Below are 27,603 nucleotides of genomic sequence, written 5' to 3'. Positions count from 1 at the left end.
TCGGAGGAGGGAAAATAGCAGCAGGACTGGAGATGCTCATGGGAGTGGGATTTTGGAGTTGGGAAAGCCCTGGGAGGGCTGGGGACAGGCTGGCACTCACCCAGCTGGGACACACGAGCTTCCATGGGACACAGGAGCAGAAGGTGATATTTTTCGATGTGCAGGGGGAAAAAAAATGACACCCCCCCCAGGAAGGGGTTCCCCAAGGATCCAGTTTTTCCTAAGACTTTCCCAAAGGAAAGGAACATGTTCCTCTTCCAGGTCTCACCCAGGAGAAAGGAGGAGGAAGAAAAGGAGTGAAAAAGCTGCGATATCCTGCCACTCTTCGACATCGGGGACATATCTCTTTTGGAGGAAAAGTGGGAATTCCTGGCTGTGTCTCCCTGAATCCCTTTCTTCACCATTTTAATTTAGAGCAGTGCAAGGCTCTGCCTTTGCCTCGCAGAAATACCGAGGGAAAAGCCAGCTGGGGGCGGGGGGGGGGGTGGGGTGGAGTGTGTCTTTGAAACCATTCCCTGCCCACCAGACAGCCCTGCTCATTTTTAATCTCCGCTTAAGTGCATTAAAAACGATTAAGCCTTTTCTCATCAAAATCCCTTTGTGTTAGGGAGGAGGGGAGGGAACCTGCGCCCCCCCCTTCCCTCTCCTGCACCCCCTTCCCCTTTGTGCCTTGCACCAGCACCCCCATGCAAGTGACGGGGGGGTGCTCTCGGTGTCCCCCGGTGCTGTGAGAGGTCCCGGGGCCGGTGACCCCCCCCCTCCTCCCCCGATTGTGGACTCCATTTCCCGAGGAGCCGAGCGGCGGCGCCCGGTGATGGCGGCGAGGCGGCAGGAAGCGCGGCCGAGCCCAGCCCAGCCCAGTCGAGCTCAGCAGAGCCGAGCCGAGCCCCTCCGGGCCGAGCCAAGCCCCCGCTAGGCCGAGCTCAACCGAGTTTAGCTGAGCCCCGCCGGGCTGAGCCGAGCCGAGCCGAATCCAGCCAAGCCCCGTGCTGGGGTGAGACGGGACCCCCCGCCGCTGGGGCGCTGGGGGGGGGGGGGGGGAGTGGGGGGGGGGTTGTCCCCAAAGTGGGGGGACAGTACAGAGGGGAGACCCCCAGGGGAGTATGAGGGCTTTAGGGGGTTCCCTGCGGTGGGAGGCTCTGGGTTGGGATACGGGGCGTGAGGGGCGTGCCTGGGGTGCGGGGAGGAGTGGGGTGCAGACCTGGGACTTGGGGGGCAGGGGAAATGTGGGGTGCAGACCTGGGGTTTGGGGTACAGGGGAAATGTGGGGTGCAGACCTGGGATTTGGGGTGGAGGGGGAGGTGTGGGGTGCAGACCTGGGATTTGGGGTGGAGGGGGAGGTGTGGGGGGCAGACCTGGGACTCGGGGTGCAGGGGAAACTTGGGGTGCAGATCCGGGTGCAGACCTGGAGTTTGGGGTGCAGGGGAGATGTGGGGTGCAGACCTGCGGTTTGGGGTGCAGGGGCGATGTGGGGTGCAGACCGCAGACTCTGGGTGCAGGAGGAGATCTGGGGTGCAGACCTGGGGTGCAGGAGGAGATCTGGGGTGCAGATCTGGGACTCAGGGGGTGGGCGTGAGGGTGCAGGGTGAACCTCCATTTCCAGAGGCCGGGCAGCGCCACGTGGCAGGGTCTGGCTCCAGCCCAGGTGCCACACTGGGAGCCAGTGGGCTACCGGCCAGTTTCATTAATTAAAGCTACAGCTGACGAGTTTCTGCTGCCCCAGCCGGGCCACGTCACCACCAGACACACCGCTTCTGCTTTTTCTTTTCTTTTTTGCTGGCAGAAGCGGGTAAAAGCCCCCCCAAAAAATAATCCCACCAGCCTGGCTCATGGCTGATGCTCGTGGGTGCCCATGCCAGGGTGGGGGTGAGCTCAGTGGTGACCCCAGCTTAGTCCCCCCCGCTCCCCGCAGGGTTTTGGCCATGACGGAGGCGGCAGGGCCAGTGCCCAAGCGCATCCTGGTGACGGGTGGCACCGGCTTGGTGGGCAAAGCCATCGAGAAGGTGGTGGCCGATGGAGAGGGGCGGCCGGGTGAGGAGTGGATCTTTGTGTCCTCCAGAGACGCCGACTTGACGTGAGTTGACCGCGTGGGTTTTCACTTGGAAAACCCACCCCCCCCGCACAATCTTCTCCCTTGGCACTGTTGAACCCCAAAATTTCCCATCCCAGGAATGCCACAGAGACCAAAGCCCTGTTCGAGCAGCACAAGCCCACCCATGTCATCCACCTGGCCGCCATGGTTGGGGGTCTCTTCAAAAACATCCGCTACAACCTGGATTTTTGGGTGAGCATCCTGGGGGATGGGTGGTGATGCACAGAAACAAACTCTACAACTTGGGAAAACTTATAAAGTAGGTATGTTTATTCCAGCGTTGGGGTGCAAGGAGATCTCTCCACAAAGCTTGCACCCCAACAGCACATTTTACCAGATAATAGAGTGTGGGTACACATATTCACTGGATTACATAACACAAATATCCATATGCATAAGTGAGGCTGGGTTAGTTCAAAAGGCTGGTATCAGCAGTTTATGTTCTCTTTGCACCTGCCCATTGCCTCCTGGTGGGTGTTTTCAGGGGTCTTTTGGAGGAAGGCTTCACCTTGTCCTTTTCCTTGGAGCACGTGCAGATTCTCTTAGCCAATTTCTTGAACAACAGGAGTGGTTCCAGCCGGTTTACCACCTCTATCTTATCTAAAAGCACTAGCTTATTAGTTTCTACTGTCCATATATAGTCTACAAAGACTCAACTTGCTAGAACACATCTGCTTTCCAAGGACATGTCTCTTACTTTTGCCAAACATAGTAGTCCTTGGTGAGTTCCCACAGAACAGTCAGGGCAGGCAGGATTATTAAGCAATATTCAGAAATCATTATAAGTTGCTATAAGTAAATAAGTTGCAAAGCAGGTGATCATTTCCTTATATCAGTGGTATCGGGATCCCCGTGGATGCTGCAGCTCCCTGCCCTCCCCAAGCTGGGACATGGGGACGTGGCTTGCTCTGCTCCCAGGGCCTAACCAGAGCTCCTCTGGTTTTTGGAGTTATTAATGAGTTATTACCCACAGGGTGCAGGGTTTTGGGAGTCCCCACCCCACAGATCTGACCAATCTCTCCATCCCCAGAGGAGAAACATCCATATCAACGACAATGTCCTGCACTCGGCATACGAGACAGGGGTGCAGAAGGTGGTCTCCTGCCTCTCCACCTGCATCTTTCCAGACAAAACAACGTACCCCATAGATGAGAGCATGGTGAGCATCTCCGTCCCCACGCACAGCCCAGGGGGTCCTTGCCCTGCTTAATTCTCTGCTTTTGCCCCCAGATTCACAATGGGCCACCTCACAGCTCCAACTTTGGCTACTCCTATGCCAAGAGGATGATCGATGTCCAGAATAGGTGCGTGAGGGACACGAGAGAGCCTTTTGCAGGCTGCAAGCACCTGCTGGTTATCGGGGCAAGGGGAAGCCCCTGGGACTCCCAGGAATTAAACAGAGCCAGGGGGATACTTGGGCTCAGGAGATGGAGATGCTGCTGGCCAGGGTCTTCTGGGAACAACTCTGTGGCTGAGGGGTGGGTGACAGTAGCTGGTGGAGAACCCACCTGCACCCTCCCTGCTCTCACCCAGGGGCTACTTCGAGCAGCATGGCTGCCGCTTCACCGCCGTCATCCCCACCAACGTCTTCGGGCCACATGACAACTTCAACATCGAGGACGGCCACGTCTTGCCAGGGCTCATCCACAAGGTCTATCTGGCCAAACGTGAGCGTAGCAGGACTTTACAGCTTTTTGGGGGAGGGTTGGGTTGTTTTGGTTTTTTTAACTCTGCCGGCTCCGTGAGCTGCTCTGCAGGGTGGGTGGAGGTGGCTCCAATGGACATGCTCTCCTTCCCCCTGCAGAGACCGGCTCCGCTTTGACTATCTGGGGCACAGGCAAGCCCAGGAGACAGTTCATCTACTCCCTGGTATGCGTGGCCTTGGGGAGGGGAGGATGTGGGGCTGGGGGGGTCAGTGGCTGGACTTCAGCGGGGTCTGAGCCCACCTGGGTTGTCCTGGGCAGTGTTGGCCATCCTCAGGGTTGGGTCCCCTTGCGCTGGGAGGGCTGGGGGACAGCAGCTGCTCCCCAAGAGCCATCTGCCCCTCTGCAGGACCTGGCCCGGCTCTTCCTTTGGGTCCTGCGGGAATACGATGAGGTAGAGCCCATCATTTTGTCAGGTAAGTCCTGTCTGCCCCCCTGCAACAAGGGGGCCCAGCCCCTTTCCAAGAAGATGGAGGAATGGCCACCATCATGCCCTTCTCCACAGTGGGAGAAGAAGATGAAGTGTCCATCAGGGAGGCAGCAGAGGCAATCGTGGAAGCCATGGACTTCAGGGGAGAGCTTGTTGTATCCTTCACTTCAGGCTGACCCCCCTCGCTCGCAGGGCTGCGGCAGCATGGGGGGCACCCCACTTTCTACCAGCAGCCACAGAGCTCCAGAGGAGATGCCACGGTCCAGAGCAGCACCCCAAGCATCCCTCCTGCCCCAGTGCCTCAAGCATCCCTCCCCCTGCCAGGACGCAGTGGGGCAGAGCCAGATCTGTTTTTTTCCCCTCTTTGGTTTCCCTTAATCCCTCCCGCCCCAGTTTGACACCACCAAGGCGGATGGGCAGTTCAAGAAGACAGCCAGCAATGCCAAGCTACGGCGCTACCTGCCCGACTTCCAGTTCACACCCTTCAGGCAAGGTGAGATGGGGGGGCTCCACAAAATACAGAATCACAGAATCATCTCAGTTGGAAAAGACCTTGAAGATCATCCAATCCAACCATTAACCTCACCCTGACCGTTCTCAACTCCACCAGATCCCTCAGCTAAATACGGAGGTCCTACCCACTGCAATTAGCCAGGGTGGTCCATCCTTTCAATATTTAAAGGAGGCTTGTAAGAAAGATGGGGACAGACTTTTTAGTAGGGCCTGTAGCGATAGGACAAGGGTAATGGTTTTAAACTAGAAGAGAGTAGATTCAGACTGGATCTAAGGAAGAAATTTTTTACAATGAGGGTGGTGAGACACTGGGCCAGGTTGCCCAGAGAGGTGGTTGATGCCCCATCCCTGGAAACATTCAAGGTCAGGTTGGACGGGGCTTTGAGCAACCTGATCTGGTTGAAGATGTCCCTGCTTATTGCAAGGGGATTGGACTGGATGACCTTCAAAGGTCCCTCCCAACCCAAACCATTCAATGATTCTATGAACAAACTGCTTTCCCAATCCCCAAACCCATCCCATCTCCTCCCTCCCCAGCCGTGAAGGAGACCTGTGCCTGGTTCAGCACCAACTACGCCGATGCCAGGAAGTGATGGGCCAGCGTGGCCCCAGCATCATCCTCTTCAACTCAGGGTTGTCCTTTGCTGGGGCAAAGGACAGGGCTGGGGGGGGCGGTGACAGTGACATTTCCAAAGTAAAAAGGGGACAAGAGCCCAGTGAGCAGCACCCCATGTTCCTGCCTGCTACTGGAAGCAGCACGGGACGCCCAGGGCAGGGGGAGAAAGGTCAGGGCACCCCAAAGGCACTGGGACCCCAGACCAGGTGGTAGCAGCCAACTGGAGCCACCACTGCTGCCTTGGCCGTGTCCAAGAGACTGGTGGCTCTGGCTGAGCTGTAGCAGGCTACGCTGCTAATTACCTGAATTAGGCTGTAATAAAGGGAAGGTGATCAGGGGTTGCTTCTGCAGCGCAGGAATGGCAGCCGGGCATTTGCTGTTGCTTTTGGCAGGTGGGGATGGTCCTGAAGCCCCCAGCAAAGCCACCCCTGCCCCAGCATTAGGATAGGGGTGAGGGGGGGGGGCAGGGGCACAGAATGGGGGAGGCTCCAGCTGTAAATATGGCATTTATTAAAATATATGCAAATAGCATAAAACTGGTGGGATGAAGAGCATCTGCTACGCCGCACAGTCCCGTACCCACATTGAATGCCACCCTTAGGGCCCCTGAGCACCACCCTGTGTTCTCCACCAGGATCTGGAAGAGCAAATAAAAGGGTTTTAAAACCTCTTTGGGAGGGGGGAGGGAGTCAGACACGAGGGGATGAGTCTGTGGGCAAGCGGCTGCAGGAGGCTGGACCAGTGGTGTGGATGTGGCAGAAGTCCTGCCCGGGGATGGCTTTCTTCCGGCATCGCTGCCCAGCCCTGGTGACCCCCTGGCACGGGGACCGCAGGGACAGCAAGGACCTACAGAGGAGAGACCCATCAGCACCCCAGGGGGGCTGTCCCTGCCCTGTCAGGTCACTGGCTGCACCCTGAGGTGACACCAGCAGAAGGGGTGTCCTCTACGGTTGGTACTCACGTGCCACTGGCCAGAGTTGGGCTGCAGCGTTTGGGCTCCCAGTGCTTCCCAGTGCCCATGTCCGGCTCCAGCAGCGCCTGGTTGGGGAAGAAGAGGTTTGAGAGGGCACCCTCTGTCCCTGGTGACCCTCCTGTCCCACAGGAGATGTCCCCTGGGGACATGGAGGACATTAGAGGATGGGTGCCTTGGCCATCTAGCCTTGGAGGACACCCTCTCCCCCTAAAAGTCCTCTGGCTCCTCTCCCAACAGGGTGTCCAGCACCCAGGGGTGCAGTCACAGTGAGGACACCCCCAGCCTTAGAGAGCCTGACCCTCAGGGGGACCCAAGATGGCCTCCAGGACCAGGGTCTACCCCAGTCTAGGAACATCCCACCCAGCACCTACTCCCAGCTCAGGCTTACCCCACATGAGCTCAGCTTTGTCCTCCAGCTGCCGGGGAGAGGTGACACCCACCCTGCTAAGCCAGGGAGGTCCCCTGCCATCGCTGGGGGCTGCTCGGGGCACGAGGGCTCTGCAAGAACATGACACAGGTGGTGGCACGCTGCCAGCGCTGCTGTCCCCAGGCATTGGATGGGGACACCCTGGGGTGGTTGCACATACTTGGGGGACATGCTGGGGCTTCAGATCCCTGTCCTACAGCCACCACACCTCCCACTTCATGATCATCTCTCCCCCTGTCCCCCTGCCCTGCCAACTCTCACCTTGCAGGCAGCTCATCTCCATCCTGTCCAGCTCCTCCCGCAACAGGTCCATGTTGCACTCCCTACGTGGGAAGAAGGAAAACCAGAGCCCCATCATCTTGGCAGCTTTTGGTGTCATCATCACGATGGCAGCTCCCCCTCCAGCCTCCCCACACCCTCCTCTGGGCAGAAATAGGGCAGAGAGCTGGGGTGAGGTGCCCAAAAGCCATTGAGACGTGTCCTACCCCCTCCTGGGAAGCAGCAGCCCACCCTTAGGACTCAGCCAGATGGCAGCAGGGTGGGATATCCAGGATGGGTGCTCAGGCTGGGTCCTAACAGCTCCCAAGGGTGCCATGCCCATCCCTGTGCCCCCCCCCCGCCCCCAACCATCTCCTACCTGTCCGGGGTAGAGGTGAACCAGTGACCAGGCTCCTCCTGGGGAAACACCAGCCGGGCCCCCCCAGCACCACGGCGAGCAGCCGCCACCAGCCACTGCCCTGTGGGGAGGCGAGAGGGTGGGAGAGGGCAGGAACCCCCCCTCAGCCCACCCCTATAGCACCCCAAGGGTGGCACAACCTCAATCAGTTCCCCCACACACACCCATTCCCACCTGCCATGGTGAACGCCAGGAGAGCAGAGAGCGCTGGGATGCTGAGGGTGCTGGAGGTGAGGAAGAAGAAGTGGAGGAGGATGGCGTGGGGCGGTGTGAGCACCAGCAGCATGGCCAGCAACACCAAGCAGGAGCCGCATAGGATGGAGGTGGAGATGGCACCTGTGGGATGGGGAGCAAGAGCCTGATGTTGGCACCCACCAGCATCCATCAGCCCACCAGCACCCATCCCTGACTCACCAGCTGGGTCAAGGACGGCGTGGAGGTGCTGCGGATGGTTCTCCAGCTGGCTCCGTGCATCCTCCACAGCTGCCAGCATCAGCCCCAGGCTCCGGTTGACCTGCTGCAGCTTCTCCATCATCTCCTCTATCTGAGCCAGAAGGGCCAGGTCTCTCTCTGCATGTGGAGGAGATGGAGACGGTGTCGGGATCACAGAATCCCAGAATCATCAAGGTTGGAAAAGCCCTTGAAGCTCCTCCAGTCCAACCATGAACCTCACCCTGACCGTTCCCAACTCCACCCGATCCCTCAGTGCTGGCTCAACCCGACTCTTCAACCCCTCCAGGGATGGGGACTCCCCCCCTGCCCTGGGCAGCCCATTCCAACGCCCAACAACCCCTTCTGCAAAGAAATACTTCCTAAGAGCCAGTCTGACCCTGCCCTGGCGCAGCTTGAGGCCATTCCTTCTTGTCCTGGCGCTGGGTCCTTGGCTCAGGAGACTCATCCCCCCTCTCTGCACCCTCCTTTCAGGCAGTTGCAGAGGGCCAGGAGGTCTCCCCTCAGCCTCCTCTTCTCCACACTAAACCCCCCCAGTTCCCTCAGCCGCTCCCCATCACACCTGTGCTCCAGACCCTGCACCAGCTCCGTTGCCCTTCTCTGGACACGCTCGAGTCATTCAAGGGCCTTTTTGGAGTCAGGGGACCAAAACTGAACCCACTCATCGAGGGGCGGCCTCACCAGTGCCAAGCACAGGGGTGAGATCCCTTCCCTGTCCCTGCTGGCCACGCTAGTGCTGATACCAGCCAGGATGCCATTGGCCTCATTGGCCACCTGGGCACACTGCTGGCTCATTATCAATCCCCCCCCAGGTCCCTCTCTGACTGGCAGCTCTCCAGCCACTCCTCCCCAAGCCTGGGATGACCCAGGAAAGCTGCACCCGGGGTTATCCCAGTGCAAAAAGAGCTGGGAATGGGGTTTGCCATGTTCCCACCTAGTTGGGAATAAACATCTCGAGCTCTTTCCTGCACGTGGTGGAGGTCGGACGGGACAACCTGGGGCCCTTCCCAAAGCCCTGAGGCCCCACAGTTGCTGATGTTCCCTGTGGGGAGGCACAAGAGGTTGGGTCGCTCCCCAAGGTGGGACACGGGGACATAGCAGCATCCCAGATGGTGGCTCTTACCCATCTGCTGGCTCGTGTCCTCCAGGAGTTGGGCCACCTGGTGCTGCTCATTGGCAACAAGGGTCTCATCCGGCACTGGTCGCTGCAGCCTGCGGTGGCCAGGGGTTTCCAGTCTCGGCCACAGCCACCCAGCCAGCTCCTCCTGCAGCTCCTCCTGGGGTGAATATTGGGGTGGTGGCCCCTCAGCCCCCCACAAACCATCACCCCACAGCCATGCCCACCACCACGTACCAGGTGGGTGCTGGCTCACCCCGTGGGCACCCCCTCAGCATCCCAAAATGAACCCCCAGTGTTTCATCTCCATCCCACGGTGCTGGGGAAAGAGATTTCAGAAAAACCTTTGGAAGTGAACAAGGCTGGGGGTGGGAAGGGGGGTAGGAATGGAAACCCCCATCTGCCATGAGGGAAATGGGCTAAACAGGGTTGGTTTTACCCCAAAATGAGGATGAAGGGTTGAGCAGAGGTGGCTGGGGTCTGCTTGGGCTCTGCAGCTACAAAGTTTGGGATTTGGGGAGGGGAATTGCGTTAGATTATTATAGGATTTGGGGTGGAATTGAAAAAAACAGGATTTGGGGTGCTTTACCATGTTTGGGGTGCAGGGGTATGTCCGGTGACCCTCAGCACTGGTTTGGCAGTTGACCTCCTCCTCCTCCTCACTCAGGTTGGCACAGGACGAGCGGAGCCACGCCACAACCTGGCGGCAACATGGGTGTCCGCAGGGCTCAGCACCCATGGGTGCTGCCAGCGCAGGTGGGGTGGGGGGCTACGGAGGGGTTGGTTTTGGGGGTGAAATCAGGAAAAAGGTCTGAGCCCACCCCAGCACTTGGCCTTCACCCCCCCCCCAAAAAAACATCCCACACCAACATGGGGTGCCCCACATCAGGCAAAGCATCTGTCCGAGGGTGGGGGGTTCCCGGGGACCCCCATTTCCCAGTTTTGGGTTGGGGGGAGCCCCACGGCCACACCTGATGGTGACAGGAGTCCAGGGGTGACAGGTCCCAGCACGTGGCTTCAGTCTGGAACTGGTCATCACCCGCAGTCATCTCAAGAGGGATGTGGGGGGGGTTCCCCACTTCCGGAGGGGCCCCCAGCTCTGGGGGGACCCCCATCTCCTCTGGGGGGATGCCAAGTCCCAGCCACCCCAAAAACCCAGCGGTGGCACAGAAAAGCTGCAGAACCCAGCAGCTGCGGGGCAGCATGACGGGGGTGTGTGTGTGGGGGAATCCTGTGGGGAAGAAAACGGGTGGGAAACACCCCAAAAGCAGCACCCCCCCCCCAACCCAGTTTAGGGGACCCCCCCGTCCTAAAAGGGACCCACCCCATGGGGGGGGGGGTGTGTGGACCCCCCCCACAATACCCCCAGGGGTACCAGGGGCCTTGGCTGCAGCCCAGCCCTGGGGATTGTCCCCACGCGTGCACTGGAAAGGCCCCATACCGGACGCAACCGCCCCCCTTCCACGTGGCGCCCGCGCACCTGCGCAGATGCCCGCCCCTCCCCCAGGCCCCGCCCCTTATAGCCACGCGCCGCCAATGGAAGAGGGGGGAGGGTCAGAGAGCGACCAATGGGCGTTGAAGGGAGGTGTGTCCCGGAGTGGGCGTGTCCGCGCGGCGCGATGGAGGCGGTGGAGCTGCGGGTGGGGTTCGTGGGCGCCGGGCGCATGGCGGGAGGCCTGGCCCGGGGGCTGCTGCGGGCAGGTACGGGCAGAGGGGGGGAGGGTGCGGCCCCGGGGGTCCCCGCCCCATCGAGCGGGGTGGGGACATGGCGACAGCCCTGTCCTGTCCCCTCGCCGGGTCCCTCCCCCCTCCCCGTGGTCCCTGCCCTCTCTGGGGTCCCTGTCCCACAGATCAGTGCGGGGACTTGGGGACAGCCCTGTCCTGCCCCCTCCCCTGGGGTCCCTACCCCACAGATCAGTGTGGGGGACATGGGGACAGCCCTGTCCTGCCCCCTCCCCCGAGTCCCTGTCCCACAGATCAGTTTGGGGACATGGGGACAGCCTTGTCCTGCCCCCTCCCCTGGGTCGCTGTCCCCTCCCCGTGGTCCCTGCCCTCGGGGTCCCTGTCCCACAGATCAGTTTGGGGACAGGACTGTCCCCCTCCCCAGGTCCCTGCCCCCTCCCCGTGGTCCCTGCCCTCCCCCAGGTCCCTACCCCACAGATCAGTGTGGGGACATGAGGACAGCCCTGTCCTGTCCCCCTCCCCATGGTCCCTGCCCTCTCTGGGGTCCCTGTCCCACAGATCAGTCTGGGGACATGGGGACATCCCTGTCCTGTCCCCCTCCCCTGGGGTCCCTGTCCCACAGATCAGTTTGGGGACGTGGGGACAGTCCTGTCGTGCCCCCCTCCCCAGGTCCCTGCCCTGTCCCCATGGTCCCTGCCCTCTCTGGGGTCCCTGTCCCACAGATCAGTGCGGGGACATGGGGACAGCCGTGTCCTGTCCCCTCCCCTGGGGTCCCTACCTCACAGATCAGTGTGGGGACATGGGGACAGTCCTTTCCTACCCCCTCCCCGGGGTCCTTGCCCCCTCCCCCGGGTCCCTGCCCTCTCTGGGGTCACTGTCCCACAGACAGTGGGGGCACAGCCCCGTCCCTCCCCTCCCCGGGTGTCCCTGGTTGTCCCTGCCCCATAGCACAGTGTGGAGACGGTCCTGCCCCTACTCAGAAGCCGGGAGATGGATCCTGGTTTTGGGGTCACCTCCCTGGTCACTGCACTGTGGCACAACTGGGTGCCCACACCCCGTGGGGTGCCTGTGCTGACCCATGGGGTACCCACAGCTGTCCCCATGGGGTGCCTGTGCCAGCCAGACCGGCAGGATTTGTCCCCGTCCCCCTTTGCTCCATGTCCCCCAGGCTGATCGTGCTGGGGTTGGAGGAGGGGAGCACATCCCGGCTGATATCGGAGTGTCCAGGCTGTGCTGGGCCGCTCACCCCATTCCTTGTGTTCCCCAAGGGAAGGTGCCAGCCAGCAGCATCCTGGCCAGCGCTCCCTCGGACAGAAACCTGGATGCCTGGCGGGTGAGTGGGGACGTGGGATGACAAGCCACCCTGCTCGGTGGCCGCGGCAGTGGGAGACACATTGGGGTGCCCCTCACCATGATTTCGGGGTATCCTTTCCCCACCCCACGCAGGGCTTTGACTCATCCTTCCCAGGTCTGGGTGAAATCCACGCAAAACCTCAGTGGTTTTACGGTGAGAACGGGTCCCCATGACTTGGCCCTGCATGAAAATGTGCCTTGCCCGTGGGGGTGCTGGGGTTTGGGGGTGCCGGCGTTTGGGGGTGCCGCGCTGTGACACCTCTCCCTGCCCGCGGGCAGGAGTCGGGCTGCCGGACCACGCACTGCAACCTGGAGGTGCTGCAGGAGAGCACTTTGGTCTTCCTGGCCACCAAACCCCACGTCCTGCCGGGCGTCCTGCAGGAGATCCGTCCTGCCGTGGGTCCCCACCACATCGTTGTCTCACTGGCGGCCGGCGTCACCCTCCAGACCCTGCAGCGGGTGAGCTTCCTCCTCCTCCTCCTCCTCCTCCTCTTCCTTCTCCTCCCATTCGCACCCAGACCCGTGGAGAAGGACACGCCGCTGTGGCTCTGTCCCTGTCACGTCCCGCTCAGATGAAGGAGACAAGTGACTCAGATTCACAAATTGCCAACGGAGCGGACAACGGTGAGACAAGTCTCAAAGTCCAAACATTTATTAACTACCCACAAGGTACTAATTGGACACATGATAATTGGCTAAGTATAACGAGTTGTGGCAAGCAATACAGTATGCCTTGCATTGCTTAATGGTAGTGAAGGAAAAAGGGGGAAAAGGAGGGAATAGAGGAATAGAGATCACCGGTCTGAGTTTCTATGTCGATCCCACCAGCGAGGGTTCTTCTTCACTTCACTTCACTTCACTTACCAAACCCCCCCCTCCTTGCCCCCGCTCGATTTATACCCACTTTCCTTGGGTCTGTCCCCTAGGTCGACCCACATACCTACGTATCCCATGTACGGGGAGGGGTGAGGTGTTTCGTGGGATGATGTAATTAGCATTATCTTGTTAGTCTTCGTTAGCATATCCAGGGGTGTTAACATGCATTTCGTGGATAATGAAGCAAAGGTCATTCACTGGACAGATGGCCCTTGAAACTTGACCAGGTGCCCCAGAGCAGAGCCGTCCTGTCTCCACAGGGCTCCCCCCTCCAGCTGCATCTTGTGTTATTCGGGCAGCCTTATCAGCTTCGACCTCCACACTATGTAGTGGACTATAGTTTCATCTTGCGAGTGTTTGAGGCATTCCTTAGCTCGGAGGGCCTCAACTTTTATCTCTTTCTCAGGCTGTTTTTCTCAGTCTGTGTTTCACAGAATCCCAGAATCCTTCAGGTTGGAAAAGCCCCTCGGGATCATCGAGTCCAACCCTCAGCCCGACTCTACAAAGTTCTCCCCTACCCCACAACCCCCCACAGCTCATCCAAACGGCCCTTAAACACACCCAGGGATGGGGACTCCACCCCCTCCCTGGGCAGCCTATTCCACTCTCTGACCACTCTTGCTGGGAAACATTTTTCCTCATGTCCAGTCTGAACCTCCCCTCTTGCAGTTTAAAGCCGTTCCCTCTTGTTCTATCGCTAATTACCCATGAGAAGAGACCAGCACCAATCTCTCTACAACGTCCTTTCAGGGAGCTGTAGAGTGATGAGGTCTCCCCTCAGCCTTCTCCTCCTCAAACTAAAGTTTCTCGCAGGCCTGGTTTTTCCTCTCTCACAGTCCCCCACCCAGGTTGCATCCCCAGCTCCTTTCCCCATGGATTTCTCCGCCAGCACCCATGGGTGATACCCACCGGTGTCTCAGGGGCACCTTTGGGTGCTCCCTGGAGCTGGCACCTCTCTCCCATCCCCATCTCTCCCCAGCTTCTCCCCGCCGGGACCAAAGTACTGCGCCTCATGCCCAACCTGCCGTGCGTGGTGCAGGCAGGGGCAATGGTCTTCGCCCGGGGCAGCGGTGCCGGTGACGGGGAAGCCGCCCTGCTGAAGAACCTTCTGTCCTCCTGCGGGCTCTGTGAGGAGGTCCCTGAATCCTACATCAACATCCACACCGGCCTCAGCGGCAGCGGCGTGGCCTATGTAAGCCCCTGTGCTCGGTGGGCACCGGCGGGATGCCAGCAGAAATCCCACTCGTGTGGGATGGAAGTTTGGCGGGGGGTCCCCCACCTTTTCCCATGCTCACCCCCAATGTTCTTCTCCCCCAGGTTTACCTGTTTGCCGAAGCTTTGGCCGAGGGGGCGGTGAAGATGGGGATGCCGAGTGGTTTGGCCAGCAGGATCGCAGCTCAGACGCTGCTGGTGAGTCGGTGCTGTCGCTCAGGGACACCCAGAATTGCTCCTCTCCCTCTTGTCCCCCAGCTCCCACCCAGCTTGGGCACCCCATCACTGTCACTGCCCTAGGCTCAGCAGCACCCAAGAAGGTGGCAGAGTGAGGGAGGAGGCGGTGGGTGACCTCCTGCCTCAGTTTCCCCTCTTGAAACCAAAGATGAGGCCACCAGAAGACAGCGAAGGGACGGGGGCTCCAGCACCTTGACCTCCACGGCAGGGGTGTGGGCGATGGGAAGATGCTGCCATCCAACCCCCGGGCAAGGAGAGGGGAGGTTTGGGAGGTTCCCTTCTCTCTGACCCACTCCGGGTTCCCGTAGGGTGCAGCGAAGGTGATGTTGGAGACGGGGGAGCACCCGGCGAAGCTGCGAGGAGACGTCTGCACACCCGGGGGCACCACCATCCACGCGCTGCACCAGCTGGAGAAGGGCGCGCTGCGGGCCACCGTCATGAACGCTGTGGAGGCGGCCACCAACCGGGCATGCGATATGGCCGAGGACTAGTGGCCTGGTTGGGGATGATGAGCCCCTCCATCCTACCCCCCACGGGGAAAAGAGGGGTGATGGGGAACAGACTGAACCCCTTCAGGGACCCTGACACCTCCGTGAGACCCTGGCTGGGTGTGGGAGATGGTGTGGACCCACGTCCACACCATGTGCTACCTCTGCAGGGCTAGGACTGAATAAATGTGGGCAGCACGGTGGAAAACTTGGCACTTTCTGGTCCCTTCAGTCCTGCGGGGCTACTGCACCCAGCATGGGGTCACCTCCATGGGGAGGAGACAGCCAGGGGTCCCTGGGCCAGCAGGGATCACAGAATCCCAGAATCATCAAGGTTGGAAAAGCCCTTGAAGCTCCTCCAGTCCAACCATTAACCTCACCCTGACCGTTCCCAACTCCACCAGATCCCTCAGCGCTGGCTCAACCCGACTCTTCAACCCCTCCAGGGATGGGGACTCCCCCCCTGCCCTGGGCAGCCCATTCCAACGCCCAACAACCCCTTCTGCAAAGAAATCCTTCCTAAGAGCCAGTCTGACCCTGCCCTGGCGCAGCTTGAGGCCATTCCCTCTTGGCCTGCCGCTGGTTCCTTGGCTCAAGAGACTCATCCCCCCTCTCTGCACCCTCTTTTCAGGCAGTTGCAGAGGGCCAGGAGGTCTCCCCTCAGCCTCCTCTTCTCCACACTAAACCCCCCCAGTTCCCTCAGCCGCTCCCCATCACACCTGTGCTCCAGACCCTGCACCAGCTCCGTTGCCCTTCTCTGGACACGCTCGAGTCATTCAAGGGCCTTTTTGGAGTGAGGGGCCCAAAACTGAACCCACTCATCGAGGGGCGGCCTCACCAGTGCCGAGCACAGGGGTGAGATCCCTTCCCTGTCCCTGCTGGCCACGCTGGTGCTGATACAAGCCAGGATGCCATTGGCCACCTTGGCCACCTGGGCACACTGCTGGCTCATTATCGATCAACCCCCCCCAGGTCCTTTTGGGATGGAGCTGATGCCATGTGGGCTCTGTGCTGGCCCAGCGCTGTGCTGGGGTGTGTGGCACTGGGGACAGGGATGAGGATGGGGGTTTTGGGGATGGGGTGATCCCAAGTCGAGCCTGCTGGGGCTGGGCAGAGCAGCTGCATCCCTGTGGCAGGAGGCAAGGAGCATTGCAGGTGCCATGAGGATGCCAAGGGACCTTGGGAAGTGGGGAGCTGGCAGGACGATGCTCTGGGGGTGAGGATAAAGGCTTTGATTTCTCAACTCGGTGCTGAGCAGGGGTGTTCGGTGCTTGGGTTACACGTGGGCAGCGACACCCGCTCCTCTGCTCGGCTCTGGAGATGCCTGCATGAACACGGAGCTGCTATCCACATCCTGGAACCACAGAGAAAAAGTCAAGCAGCTGAAAAACCTCCATCTCCCACCCCGGCCAGGCACCTGCATTGCACCACGGTCCTGCAGACAGGTCCCTCTCTGGCAGGATGGAAGCCCAGACCCGCTCTCGGCCCCCCAGGGTGCTACACATCAAGGGAGGAGAAACTCAAAGCTTGCCTATCTGGAGAGGATCTGAGCCTTTTGCATGCCCTAATTAAGCTTTGTTTGCCTCCCAGCACCTGCATGAATGCAATTAGTGATGATTTGAAAACCGCTTTGAAGATGAAAGGCTTTTTTCAGGCAAAACATTGCTGGTGAAACAGCTGGATGCTGAGCCTCCGGCTCCTATAGCTTCGACCCGACCCCCGTCCCCACAGACGGGCGCTGCTGGGTCATGCCAAGGCATGACCTCCCCAGGCACCTTCTTGAGGCATTTAATTAATTAGCAAAGCTGCAGAAAAGCCGGAGGCGGGGCTCGAGTCTGCCTGTCTCTCCTGCCCATCTCTACGCTTCACTGTGTAGCCAGGGAAGGGGCTCAGGGCACCTACACGGTGCAAGGAAGAAGTCCTCAAGGTTTCCAAGCCACCTTTGTCCTTCTTCTGCCCTGCTTTTATCCCTGCCTTGTCCCCAGGTTCCCCCTGCCAAGGCAATTCTGCCAATCTCTCCAAAATACGCAGCCTTCTCATTTCATTCTTGTGAATCTCCATCTTTTCTGTACCCTCCACATCACTATTCTAACATATCTGGCCAAAAAACCGTGGCCAAATCCAGCCCCGCTGCTCGTGACGTGGCTGACCACAGCCCCTGCCCCTTCCCCATCTCCACGTGTCCTCCTAAACTCTTTCGAGCTTTGGGTTTTCAAGCTGTCTTTCAGAGAAGCGGCATGTTCGACCCCAAAGCCAGGATGATGATGACCTTCTTCATTTTGCTAAGTGCTAGTTTTAACAAAAACGTCCTAAATTCCATTAATTTTATTTTAAAAAGCCAGCACTCATTGCGGGTAAATTATTGCTACGACCTTACTACTAGTACTCCTGCCTTCAAGGGAGGCATCTTGCCCTGCTGTGTGAGATCATGGAGCAGATTCTCCTGGAGGACATCTTGAAACATATGGAAGGCAGGGAGGTGATTAGAGATGGCCAACGTGGCTTTGCCAAGGGCAAATCATGCCTGACAAAGGTAGTGGCCTTCTACGATGGAGTGAGTGCATTGGTGGACAAGGGAAGAGCTACAGATGTCATCTACCTAGACTTCTGTCAGGACTTTGGTATGGTCCCACACAACATTCCTGCTGCTAAATTGGAGAGAGATGGGTTTGATGGATGGACTGTTAGATGGATCAGGAATGGGCTGGATGGCCGTGTCCAGAGAGTTACAGTCAATGGCTCAACGTCCAAGTGGAAACCAGTAACGAATGGTGTCCCTCAAGGGTCCGTACTGGGATCAATACTATTGAATATCTTCATCGATGACATAGATGGTGGGATTGAGTGCTCTCAGCATGTTTGCAGATGGCACCATGGGTTTGCTTGAGGGATGGGATGTGATCCAGAGCGACCTTGACAGGCTGGGGGAGTGGGCCCATGTTAACCTCATGGAGTTCAACAAGGCCAAGTGCAATGTCCTGCAGAGGGGTTGGGAATGAAGGGATGGAGAGCAGCCCCACGGAGAAGGACTTGAGGGTATCGGTGGGTAAAAAATGGGACATGACCCTGCAATGTGCACTCGCAGCCCAGAAAGCCAACCGTCTCCTGGGCTGTGTCCCAAGCAGCGTGGCCAGCAGGTCGAGGGAGGGGATTCTCCCCCTCTACTCCCCTCTGGTGAGACCCCCCCAGAGCCCTGCGTCCAGCTCTGGGGTCCCCAGCACAGGACAGACATGGAGCTGTTGGAGCGGGGCCAGAGGAGGGACACGGAAATGGTCCAAGGACTGGAGCAGCTCTGCTGGGGGGAAAGGCTGAGAGAGTTGGGGGGTTCAGCTGGAGAAGAGAAGGCTCTGGGGAGACCTTAGAGCAGCCTTTCAATATAGAAAAGGGCTCATAAAGACGGAGCAATGCTTTTAAACTGGAAGAGGGTACATTTAAATTGGACATAAGGAAGAAATATTTCACGAGGAGGGTGGTGAGACACTGGCACATGTTGCCCAGAGAAGCTGTGGCTGCCCCCTCCCTGGAAGGGTTCAAGGCCAGGTTGGATGAGGCTTTGGGCAACCTGGGCTAGTGGAAGGTGGCCCTGCCCACGGCAGGGGAGTGGGACTGGATGATCTTTAAGGTCCCTTCCAACCCAAACTATGCAATGGTTCGATGTTCTCACCTCCCAAACCAGGCCAAATGCTGCCACGAGTGCACCCAGGCCAACCTACCCGAGAAGCTCAGCACCTTCTGCTGAGCTTGGCCACATTTTTCTCAAACACCCGAAGACTCCTTTAATTCACAAACTACTGCTTGAAGTGAGCCACATCCCAAGCTCTAAACTGATTTTGTAAGTGGTTTTTGGCGCAAAAGATTATAAAAATAAACAGAAATGTAGTTTTACATGATTGCATCCCGTTGGTGCATAGAAATCTGCATTCGAGCATGGCAACATGAAGCCCCAAACTCATGCCATTAGGAAACCAAAGCTAAGGGAGAAGCATGAAATGGGCGGGACAACACACAGGGTGCTGGCTGTGAATCCAGCAACAGCCAAACAGCAGAAACCGAGGTTGTTTGGGTTTGTGGGGGGAAAAAAAAAGGTGTATTTCTCCTCTAAACTGAAGCTTTTCTTGACATTGGTTCTGCAGTGGAGTTTCATGATCTGGACGGACAAACCTCAGCTCCAAATTTGACTTTTTGTGTGTTTTTTTTGTCTGGCTGCTCCCTAAATTCCCTGGCAGGCTCATTTATCGGCAAGCTAATCCTACTAATAAAGTAAAAAACTCCATTTGGGGAGCAGCCACAGCGGCTCAGGCGCCTGCCTGACCCTGCTGCGTTAAACGGGCTGCGGAGAGGCGGGGAACACGACGGAGAAGACCACACCAAGAGGACACAACCGCACAGAGATCTCCCTTTTGCCACCCTCCACCCTGCTGGGATGACTCCGCGTGACTATTTACAGATGACAACCCCAAAGCGGGAATAAAAATCCATTTAATTTTCATAAACTCTGAAGTTATGAGACAAAGACCCGACAAGTAAAAACACCCACCCTGCCTGATGACATGGGGCACGGCAGCACTGGTTTTTTTTTTTTTCTTTCTTTCAATAATTTGGCTAAGCAGGCGAAAATTTAATCCAAATCAGGTCAAGAGCTGCTAAATTCATATCTGATGCCTCCGGTTATTTTAAGGCAGTGCTGGGAGCCCTCCTGGCTCCCATCTCAACTCGCGACGCACGTCACGCCAGCAGCCGCGTCCTCTAGCCCGTCGCCCCATTGGCACCTCAACCCTCATCCCCGGAGCCTTCAGCTTCGTGAGGATGCTCGGATGATGGTACCTGTTTCAGCAGGTCTCCGTAGTCCGGGCATTCCCGGGCATGGGGGTGTCATGGGAATGATGGAGATGGCCCTCTCCGGGGAGCCACATCTTCTTGGATGCCACCCAAGTGTCCCTGTCCCAATCCAGTGCATGAAAAAAGTTGTCTTAAACCAGCCCCAAACCTCCCCAGTTTAACAGGACTCCGTTTTGGCAGGGGGAAGGGCATCACCAGCTTCTTCCAGGGCAGGATGTTTGCCCTTTGGCACACCATGGAGTGGTCCCTGTCCAGCCAGATGTGCCCACCTCATCCCTGCTCTGAGATGTGGGGAATTAGCGTCACTTCCCCCCATCGTCCTGGCTCCTCACGGTGATGCCAAACAGGTCCCTCCCTCGCCCCTTTTCCCCACGGCGTCGGGGGGGAACAAGCAGTGCGGGGGGCATCACCCCCTGACCCGGGGGTCACTCAGTCTCATGGGATTTAAAAAATAGCACCTCCTAAATATACTTAGGGTGAGGAACAACCCTCGAATACGCAACATAGGGAGGGGTTGTTGCACAAAAACCCCCCGTTAGCCCTAAACTGTAACCCCTCCTTCGTCGTGGTAACCCAGGGGCGTTCGGGCCTCCTGAGCCCCAGGGACTGCCCGTGACGGAGGGCTGAGGGGAGCTGGCACCTCCACCGCCAGCCCCCGGGGACAAGCGGGGTGTCCCCAGCCCTGTGTCCCCCCACCCCAAGCGGGGCGGTTGGTAGCCGAGAGAGGTCGCGGGTCGCCCTGCCCTAGGAGTGGGGGCTGGCGCCGCGGCGCAGCCGCTGGGCCATGCTGATGAGGGACCGGAGCTGCACCAGCTTCAGCGGCCCCACTTGCCGCGGGTCCTGACCCTCCAGCCAGCGCAACGCCGTCTCCAGACCTTTGATGGCTTCCCGAGCTGTGGGCAGCAAGGCATCCCCTCCTTCCCCACCCCTTCTGCTCCCTCCATCTCCAGCAGCTGCCTCCTCCTCATCCTCCTCTACCCCGCAGCCCCCGGTGCCTTCCTCCTCAGCGTCCTCTTCCCCATCGTCCTCCTCCGTACCCGGGGCCACGTCATCCAAGTGCAACCAGTCGGCCACCTCCTCAGGAGCCAAGCGCTTGTAGGCCAACGCGGCCAGGTGAGTCAGGTCGCTAAAGACTTTGTTGTCCCCGCCGCCTTCCTCCCCACGCGGGCGGTCTCCGTGCTCTTCCTCCCCGGGCTGGGGCTCAAAGGCAGCGCGTAGCCCCAGCAGCCAACACTTCTCGATGGAGCCGGGGGGGATGAGGTCCCAGGAGAGGCCGGCCAGGTACAACATGTCCTTGAGGAGGAAGGACCTCACAAAGTCCATGGGGCCACCCGAGCTGGTGCTGCCGCCGCCGGCCGCGCACGAGACAGCCAGGCGCAGCAATTCCCGCTTGTAGAGCTGCTTGAAGGCGGACACCACCCCCTGCTCCAGCGGGGCAGGGATTCGGCCTCCCCCTCCGGCCGAACCGCTCCCGGTAGGGCCCTTGGAGAGGAAAAGGGCGCGGATGGAGCCATCGGGTGTCTGCAGTGGGGGGGAATCCTCAGGGCCCGTCCCGGAGGAGGGTGGCGGGGAGCTGAGTAGCAGCACGGCCTTCTGCTGCAGACAGCTCCGGCGCAGGTAACGTTTGACGCCCGGCACAAAGTCCTCAAAGAACCAAGCCCGGAGAAGGGCTGGCCCCAGCCTGGCCTCTGGGCTGTAGCGATAGCAAGCGGGGAATTTGTCCTGGTTGTGATGGCGGAGGCTGGGGGGATCGCGAAGGCCCCCGACCACCAGCGGCTTGAGCTTATGGGAGCCGGTCAAGTTGGCAGCCAGCAGCACGGTGACTCGCTCGCGGGGAGCTGGCCGCCGCCGCGCCGCCGCCGCCGTCGCCCCTCCAGTCTGTCCTGGCAGCAGCTTCCAGTAGAGCCCGGTGACGTTGGCGTTGTAGATCTGCTCATCGCCGTAACCCCCGGCGTCGGCAGCCGGCACAGGCAGAGCCTCGGGGCAGGCGGCGGGAGCCCGCTCGGGCTCGCTGGGGAGGCCGCCCTCGCCATAGATACGCTGACTGGAGATGCCGTGACGCTTCTGCCAGCGCCAGAACCAACCGTGGCTGGCTTTGAAGGTACACTCGGGACCATAGATCTGCCGGGCGAAAGCCTCGGCCTGGGCTTGGATGAGGGGCCCAGAGAGGGGGACGCCATGCTGGCGGAGGGCGAGGAACCAGGCGTAGACGGCGCGGTCGATCTCCTCCTCGTTGGCCAGGCGCATCTTCTTGCGTTGGGTGCCCACCTCACCCCCCAGCTGCTCCAGGAACCACCGTAGCTTGGCCTCGTCCTTCAGCCAGCCCCTCAGCGTCCCACCGGGCACCCCAAAAGCCCGGCACACCGACGCCTGCCGCTCGCCCTTCTTCACCCGCTCGATGGCCTGCAGCTTGTCCTTGATGGAGTAGGCCCGGCGCAGCGCCATCTTCACCGACATCCCCCCGGCTGCACCGCCACCGCCCCGCCGCCCTCCCGCCATACCGGCCGGACCCCCACCCGCCTCCGGCTCCCCCCCGGGCATGAAGCCACCCCCGCAGCCATGGGCCGGCGCGGTACCGGGAGGGGGGGGGCGCGTTATAACCGGGGCGGGGCGGGGAAAGGAGGGCGGAGGGAGGGGGGGCGCGGCGCCTTTGTCTCCGCTCCGGCCCCGAGCCGGCCGGTAGGGCGGGGCGGCGAGTACTGCGCATGCGCCGCCCATAGGGATTAGGTTGCGCGCCCCCCACCCCCCTTGCCCTGTTGGACTGTTCCCCGCAGCTCCGCCACCGCCTCTGGGTTGTACCACTCTGAGAGGAAAAGGGGGGAGCGAGCATCCCCGCTTCCCCCCCTCGCTGTTTCCCCCCCCCCCCCCCCCGCCCTGACCGGCTGTTCCACCGTGGGGAAGAAGCCGGAGGGGGGGGGGGGGGGGGGAGATCCGCGCTGTGAGTGCAGAGCGTTGTCTCCTTTCGCGCACACGGTTTCACCCCCCCCCCCACCCCGCCTCCGCCACGCGTGGTCCGCGCCGCCCCCACAACCCCCCGCGCGCTGGCTGGCGCCTCCTTTTGCCTGGTGGAGGCCGAGCGGAGTGAAGCCGCCTGAGGCCTGGCCGGGCCCAGCGCTGCCGGTGAGTGCAGCCCCCCCCCCCCCCCCCCCCCGGCCTTCCTTACTGGCTATTTGGGCTTTTTCACATTCCCTTTGGCCCTCAGTAATGGGAGTCTTGGGGGATCTCTTGTTCCTTTCAGAGCCTTGAGCGGGGTTGTGGTGTGGGAGCCTCTCGTGATCTGTGAGGAGCTTTGCTGCTCAGGGGCCAGGGGAAAGGGTTTTGGGGGCTCCTGACGATCCGTGGGGTCCCTTTCTCGTCTCGCAGTCTTTAAGAAGGAGGTCATGATTACCCCGCTATTATTTCTGGGGCCCTTTCCTGCTCATAGGCCAGGGGAATGGGGTTTTGGGGGTACCTCGTTATCGGTGGGGCCCCTTCCCTCACAGTGGCGGGAAGAGGGGCATTGTGGGGGACCCTCATTATATGTGGAGGTGTTTTCCCCAGTTACAGTCTCAGGGAAGGGAGGTTGTGGGGTTGCCTTGTCGTTTGCAAGGTCCCTTTTTCTTCACGGTCTCTGGAATGGGGGTGGGTTTGCCTCCCCCCCATTATCTGTGAGGTCCCTTCCCCTGCTGGAGTCCTGAGGGAGAGGGTTTAGGGTGACCTTGCTCTTTGGGATTACTTTTCCCACACTCAAAGATACAGGGAATAGTGGGGTAACGTGCCCCCCACAATCTCTTAAGTCCCTTTCCTCTTAACAGGTCTGGGAAGGGGGGGTTGTGGGAGGCCCCCCAATTCCCTGTGGAGTCTCTTGTCCCCTCCCACCCCAAGAAAGGAGGATGTACAGGGCCCCTCATGGGGGAGAACCCTTTTCCCCTCCTGTGTCTAGGGAAGGGGGGTTGTATGGTTGTCCCATTTCTGTGGGGTCACTTCCCCTTTGCAGTCTCTAGGTAGGTGGTTACAAGAGCACCCTGTTACGGGTGTAAGGGCTGGGTGGGCTGATGCTGGAGATCTCCCTAAACCTGTTCGCCTTTTGGGAGGGGAGGTAGGTTCCCTCTCTTTTGGAGTGCTTATTGTGGGGATACCCTTGCTACATGGAGCCTTACTCTTCAAGTTTTGGGGACAGTGCAATTCCTGCCCTGGTAGGGAGGGGAGTTTAGGGGACCCCCTGTCCCCAGCAGCTCTGATTTCCTTGGGGGTCTGCTCTTTTCCCCATTCCTCATCTTGGCAAGGGTTTCTTGTTGAGTCACCTGCTGCAAAGGGAAACTGGAGCTGCTGCCCTGTCCTGGCGCAGAGCAGCTGGCAGCTCTCTGTAACTGAAGCAGTGGCCTGATCCAGCTCGTGGCCCAGCACCCTTAGCCGCCTCTCCAAACTTGGGGTGGAGCTGGGAGCCCCGTAATGTCAGGCCTCCCCCATCATCCAGCCCTTGCTAGGTAGGTGCACCTGGGCTCTGCTTATCTCATCTCTCCTTCTCTGTGTCTCCATGTTCCCAACCCCTCTAGAACCTTGGCGGTGCCTCTGGCAGCCCGTCCTCCTGCTCTTTCTGCTTTTTGTTTCAGCGACAGCTCACTCGGGAGGTATCCGTTTCCAAAATCTATTTGGGGAATGGGCAGAGCCGGGGAGGAGTGGTTGTGCGGAGGCTGCTATATGTGCTCTCTGGGGGTTTGTGAAGGATTACAGCGGTAGCTAAAGTTGCTGAGGCTGCTACAGTCTGTCGTTCCTCCCCTCCTCCCTTCCTGGTGTTCCCTGAAACCAATATGGATTTGTTCTTTTGCGTCTCGATCGCTGATGGTTTGGAATTGATTGCAGTCTGATGTTCACAATCCTGTCGTGCTCGCTGTGGAGGAGAAAATAACTTTGCTTGGCCGTATCACTGTAATTCTTTGCTCTCCTTTTCTAGGTGTGCCCTCTTTCTCCCTGACCTTGCAGGTACGCATTTTTTCTCTTCACCTAAGCTGTATATTTTCAACTACTTTGCTTTTTCTTGTGAAGGTGACTTCTTTCCTGTCTTTCCCTACTGCTGATTTCCCGTGTCCTTGATTATCTCTTCACTAGCAATCAGCAGCATGGTTGCTTGGAGCGAAGAGTCGTGGGTTTAGGTGATCGAGGCTGGGAGTCGTTGTCGTTTTCCTCGGCTAAAGGTTAGTGTGGAGTTTTGTATTATAGGCGATCTCTCTCCTGACTGTCTCCTGCTGCTTTGAGCCACTGTCTCTGCTGCTTGTGAGTTGGGGGAGAGCCAATTTAGGGAGTTAAACCAGCAGAAGAGCAATACTGCACAAGCGTTAATATTTTCTTTTGCTTTAGCTGCCTGTATTGACTCAGTGCCAGTGCTGAGGAGGGGGGGGTGGATTTGCTCCCTTCAGCTACAAGAGGCCATCAGACCCACTGGCGTGAAACCGATCTTGGTTCTTTTAACTCTGAATCACCAAAAAGAAAAAAAAGCAGGAGGCAGAGTGGGGTTGATGCTTGCCTTTCCTTTGCTGTAAAGCAGGTAGGTACGAGGCAGCTGCGTCTAACTGGTGCATAAATTCCAGGCTGACACAGCTCTTGCTTTTGTGCAGGACTGCAGCAGTAGCAGTTTTGGAGAAGAGAAGTGTTTCACTAAGACAACGTGGGCAGTGCAGGTGTTGAGTGTGGGTGGGCAGTGCAGGTGTTGAGTGTGGGTGGGCAGTGCAGGTGTTGAGTGTGGGTGGGCAGTGCAGGTGTTGAGTGTGGGTGGGCAGTGCAGGTGTTGAGTGTGGGTGGGCAGTGCAGGTGTTGAGTGTGGTGTAGCCCAGGTGCTGGTCTTGAGGCTGTAGAAAGGACCAGACTGGTGCCCGTGGACTTTCTTGTTCCTCTCTCTGCTCTGTTTCTGACATCAAATAGGCCTTTTCTGGGTTTTCTAGCATTTATTTTTCTGTCTGCTGCTGGGATGAGTGTTCAGGAGCTTCTGGTGTGACATGCGATAGGACAAGAGCACTAAATTTATAACTACGTTGGCCAGGTCGGAATCAGCTGTGCCAGGGCATGTAAGCAAAGATGCGGATGGAGGATTGGGATAGAATCTCCTGTAGTGAGAACCCGTCAGTGCTGGGCTGGGGGAGGAGTGACTGGTGTTGGCTTGATTGCTGCTTGGACCTGCAGAAATCAAGATTTTCCTGCCTAACCTCTAGGGCTGTGTCCATGGGGTGGTTTTGGGGTTAAACTGCAGCAAGATGCCCTGTGTTTTCATCATCCCCTGGCCCTTTGTGCCACTTGATGCTGGCTTTGATGGCTTTTCTGAAGAAGGGAGTTGAGCTGGGACTATTCTTACCCTCTTGGTTATGGCTTGCAGAAAGCAGCTCTCACATCCCTTCAGAAATCAGTGATGGGTAAGATTTGCTGCTCTTGCTCATCTAAAGATAATTTTTTCAAAGCTATTGGTAATATTTTTAAGCTACATCAAACTGTTCAATTATTTCTGGGAGAACTGCTTTCAAATCATGCTGCTGCCTGACTTGCTGGGCCTTGTTGGGAGCTGACAGGTCAGCCTGGCACGCAGCTGAGATTCAAATCGCAGTTCAGTTCCAGTGCAAGAAATTGTGCAAGTCCTGATGGAATTTAGGTCTCGGGGAGGCTGACACAAACATATTTATAACCTGACTGCCCCCACAACCCCACATTTATTTTATAGGCCTCTCAGTTCAGGAGAAATGTAACTTTCTCATGGATAGATGAGAGGGTGGCTTTCATTAAACCAATAAATGGAGTTGACTTAACTTTCTTTTTTTGGCTACAGCCCTAGAGTAATGTATTGTACTCTTTTGTTTTACTGACTTTTTAAAAAGTAACTAGACTTAAGGGGATAATGCAGCCAAATAGCTGAAGTCCAAAGCTTATTTTGGATTTACAGAACAATAGAGACCTTTTCATTGCTTATTTTTAACTGTGTGCATTCCCCTGCAGCACTGGAAGTACAGCACAGATTTGTTCTGGCTTGAAATACTCAGGACATGATGACAAGACAACAGCAAGCCCAAAGCTCTGAAGCAGTAGCTATGATTAAAAATTCTTTCAGGTTTTTCTAAGCCCTGTTTAATGGTCCATGGGAGGCCTAAATATTGACCTGTGATTTTTTTTTTGTTGTTGTTGTTGCTTGGGAGTATTTGATTATTTGGCATTGATAAAGATTAATAATATTTGCCTTTCCAGTGGCTTCGTGCCTTGTAAAATGCCCAATAGATTGTCTGCACTGTCACCGAAAAAGCAAAATTGTCTTGTGTACACAGGAGCTAGTCTCTGGTCTGTGCAGTAGAAGCCCTCCTTACATTTTTCTACTCCACTCACAGATTTGTGTTTCTTAACAGCTTTTTATAAAGTTTACTGCCTCTGTCTCAAAGCATGAGTTTATCTTTGTGCTAAAAATAATGCTTGTTAAATGAAAAACTGCTTCACTTCTGAAAAATGCTACTAGTCAGCGGATGAACGTGGTCTCAGGAGTGGTTTGAGGGGGACACCCGAGCATAACTGTTCACGTCTCCTTACTTAGCTTTAAGTGCAGACTGATGGATCTCTAGGTTACCTGTAGTTTCTGTGCTCTTGATTTTTGCCAGTGGAGAGGGTTCATAAAGCTATTAGCATGTTCTTTTAATTCTGAAACTTTGAGGAGGTGAAGCAGGCAGTTGAGAATATCAGGTGGAAAGCATCGAAACAACTGACCAGATCGTGGTTTGGTGCGGTGGTAAAGCTTAGCTGCCTTGGACCAGAGATGGTTCAGGCTCTTAAGAAGTCCAAGTCAGTTTAGAAGTCCAGAACCTCTGGAGAGGTGAATTTGTCTCTCCAGACTTTGTCAGATCAGGTCACAGAATCCTTCAGGTTGGAAAAGCCCCTCGGGATCATCGAGTCCAACCCTCAGCCCGACTCTACA

The 27,603-nt window shown here is 58.0% G+C and overlaps 5 protein-coding genes across 6 annotated transcripts in view; 3 read left to right on the top strand and 2 right to left on the bottom strand.

The window, feature by feature from the left end:
• Positions 1-799: 799 nt before the first annotated feature.
• On the top strand, positions 800-5,816 carry GFUS (GDP-L-fucose synthase). Its single transcript, XM_074889284.1, has 11 exons — positions 800-994; positions 1,913-2,074; positions 2,170-2,284; positions 3,123-3,251; positions 3,323-3,396; positions 3,626-3,759; positions 3,897-3,961; positions 4,145-4,211; positions 4,301-4,380; positions 4,619-4,718; positions 5,276-5,816. Exons 2-11 carry the CDS (start codon positions 1,923-1,925, stop codon positions 5,329-5,331), a joined length of 972 nt encoding a protein of 323 aa, XP_074745385.1. The 5' UTR covers positions 800-994; positions 1,913-1,922; the 3' UTR covers positions 5,332-5,816.
• A 198-nt stretch (positions 5,817-6,014) lies between these two features.
• Positions 6,015-10,436, bottom strand: LOC141939875 (uncharacterized). Its single transcript, XM_074860532.1, has 10 exons — positions 10,373-10,436; positions 9,969-10,228; positions 9,587-9,697; positions 9,004-9,157; positions 7,845-8,000; positions 7,605-7,766; positions 7,392-7,491; positions 7,016-7,077; positions 6,316-6,392; positions 6,015-6,200 (listed from the first exon to the last, which is right to left on the bottom strand). Exons 1-10 carry the CDS (start codon positions 10,434-10,436, stop codon positions 6,015-6,017), a joined length of 1,332 nt encoding a protein of 443 aa, XP_074716633.1.
• A 180-nt stretch (positions 10,437-10,616) lies between these two features.
• PYCR3 (pyrroline-5-carboxylate reductase 3) lies at positions 10,617-15,054 on the top strand. Its single transcript, XM_074889298.1, has 6 exons — positions 10,617-10,698; positions 11,949-12,013; positions 12,313-12,492; positions 13,889-14,101; positions 14,227-14,319; positions 14,667-15,054. The coding sequence occupies exons 1-6, from the start codon at positions 10,617-10,619 to the stop codon at positions 14,847-14,849; spliced, it is 816 nt and encodes a 271-aa protein (XP_074745399.1). The 3' UTR covers positions 14,850-15,054.
• A 4,253-nt stretch (positions 15,055-19,307) lies between these two features.
• TIGD5 (tigger transposable element derived 5) lies at positions 19,308-22,283 on the bottom strand. The gene has a single exon (XM_074889274.1). The coding sequence runs from the start codon at positions 22,224-22,226 to the stop codon at positions 20,430-20,432; it is 1,797 nt and encodes a 598-aa protein (XP_074745375.1). The 5' UTR covers positions 22,227-22,283; the 3' UTR covers positions 19,308-20,429.
• Positions 22,284-22,690: 407 nt separating this feature from the next.
• EEF1D (eukaryotic translation elongation factor 1 delta) overlaps positions 22,691-27,603 on the top strand; it is a 28,290-nt gene continuing 23,377 nt past the window's right edge. Inside the window, exons 1-3 of one of the 2 annotated variants that reach the window (XM_074889262.1) lie at positions 22,743-22,805; positions 24,619-24,647; positions 24,774-24,859. The gene's annotated coding sequence lies outside the window, so the exon portion shown is untranslated. Of the gene's footprint in view, positions 22,806-24,618; positions 24,648-24,773; positions 24,860-27,603 lie in introns of both variants that reach the window. The other variant, XM_074889253.1, reaches the window with a different exon arrangement.

This window comes from Strix uralensis, chromosome 1 (genome assembly GCF_047716275.1).
Source record: "Strix uralensis isolate ZFMK-TIS-50842 chromosome 1, bStrUra1, whole genome shotgun sequence".
Lineage (NCBI taxonomy): Eukaryota > Metazoa > Chordata > Aves > Strigiformes > Strigidae > Strix > Strix uralensis.
The sequence above is the reverse complement of the archived record's forward strand: the minus strand, read 5'-3'. Positions and strand labels throughout refer to the sequence as shown.

Excerpts from the sequence above, each read along its gene's own strand:
- PYCR3 (XM_074889298.1), top strand. The coding sequence starts at position 10,617 with ATGGAGGCGGTGGAGCTGCGGGTGGGGTTCGTGGGCGCCGGGCGCATG. Across the intron at positions 12,493-13,888 it reads CCCTCCAGACCCTGCAGCGG|CTTCTCCCCGCCGGGACCAA; the intron begins GTGAGCTTCCTC and ends ATCTCTCCCCAG. Across the intron at positions 14,320-14,666 it reads TCGCAGCTCAGACGCTGCTG|GGTGCAGCGAAGGTGATGTT; the intron begins GTGAGTCGGTGC and ends GGGTTCCCGTAG.
- TIGD5 (XM_074889274.1), bottom strand. The coding sequence starts at position 22,226 with ATGCCCGGGGGGGAGCCGGAGGCGGGTGGGGGTCCGGCCGGTATGGCG.
- LOC141939875 (XM_074860532.1), bottom strand. The coding sequence starts at position 10,436 with ATGGGGCCTTTCCAGTGCACGCGTGGGGACAATCCCCAGGGCTGGGCT. Across the intron at positions 10,229-10,372 it reads GGCTGCAGCCAAGGCCCCTG|GATTCCCCCACACACACACC; the intron begins GTACCCCTGGGG and ends TCTTCCCCACAG. Across the intron at positions 7,767-7,844 it reads CGCCGTCCTTGACCCAGCTG|GTGCCATCTCCACCTCCATC; the intron begins GTGAGTCAGGGA and ends CCCATCCCACAG.
- GFUS (XM_074889284.1), top strand. The coding sequence starts at position 1,923 with ATGACGGAGGCGGCAGGGCCAGTGCCCAAGCGCATCCTGGTGACGGGT. Across the intron at positions 3,252-3,322 it reads ACCCCATAGATGAGAGCATG|ATTCACAATGGGCCACCTCA; the intron begins GTGAGCATCTCC and ends TTTTGCCCCCAG. Across the intron at positions 3,962-4,144 it reads GACAGTTCATCTACTCCCTG|GACCTGGCCCGGCTCTTCCT; the intron begins GTATGCGTGGCC and ends GCCCCTCTGCAG.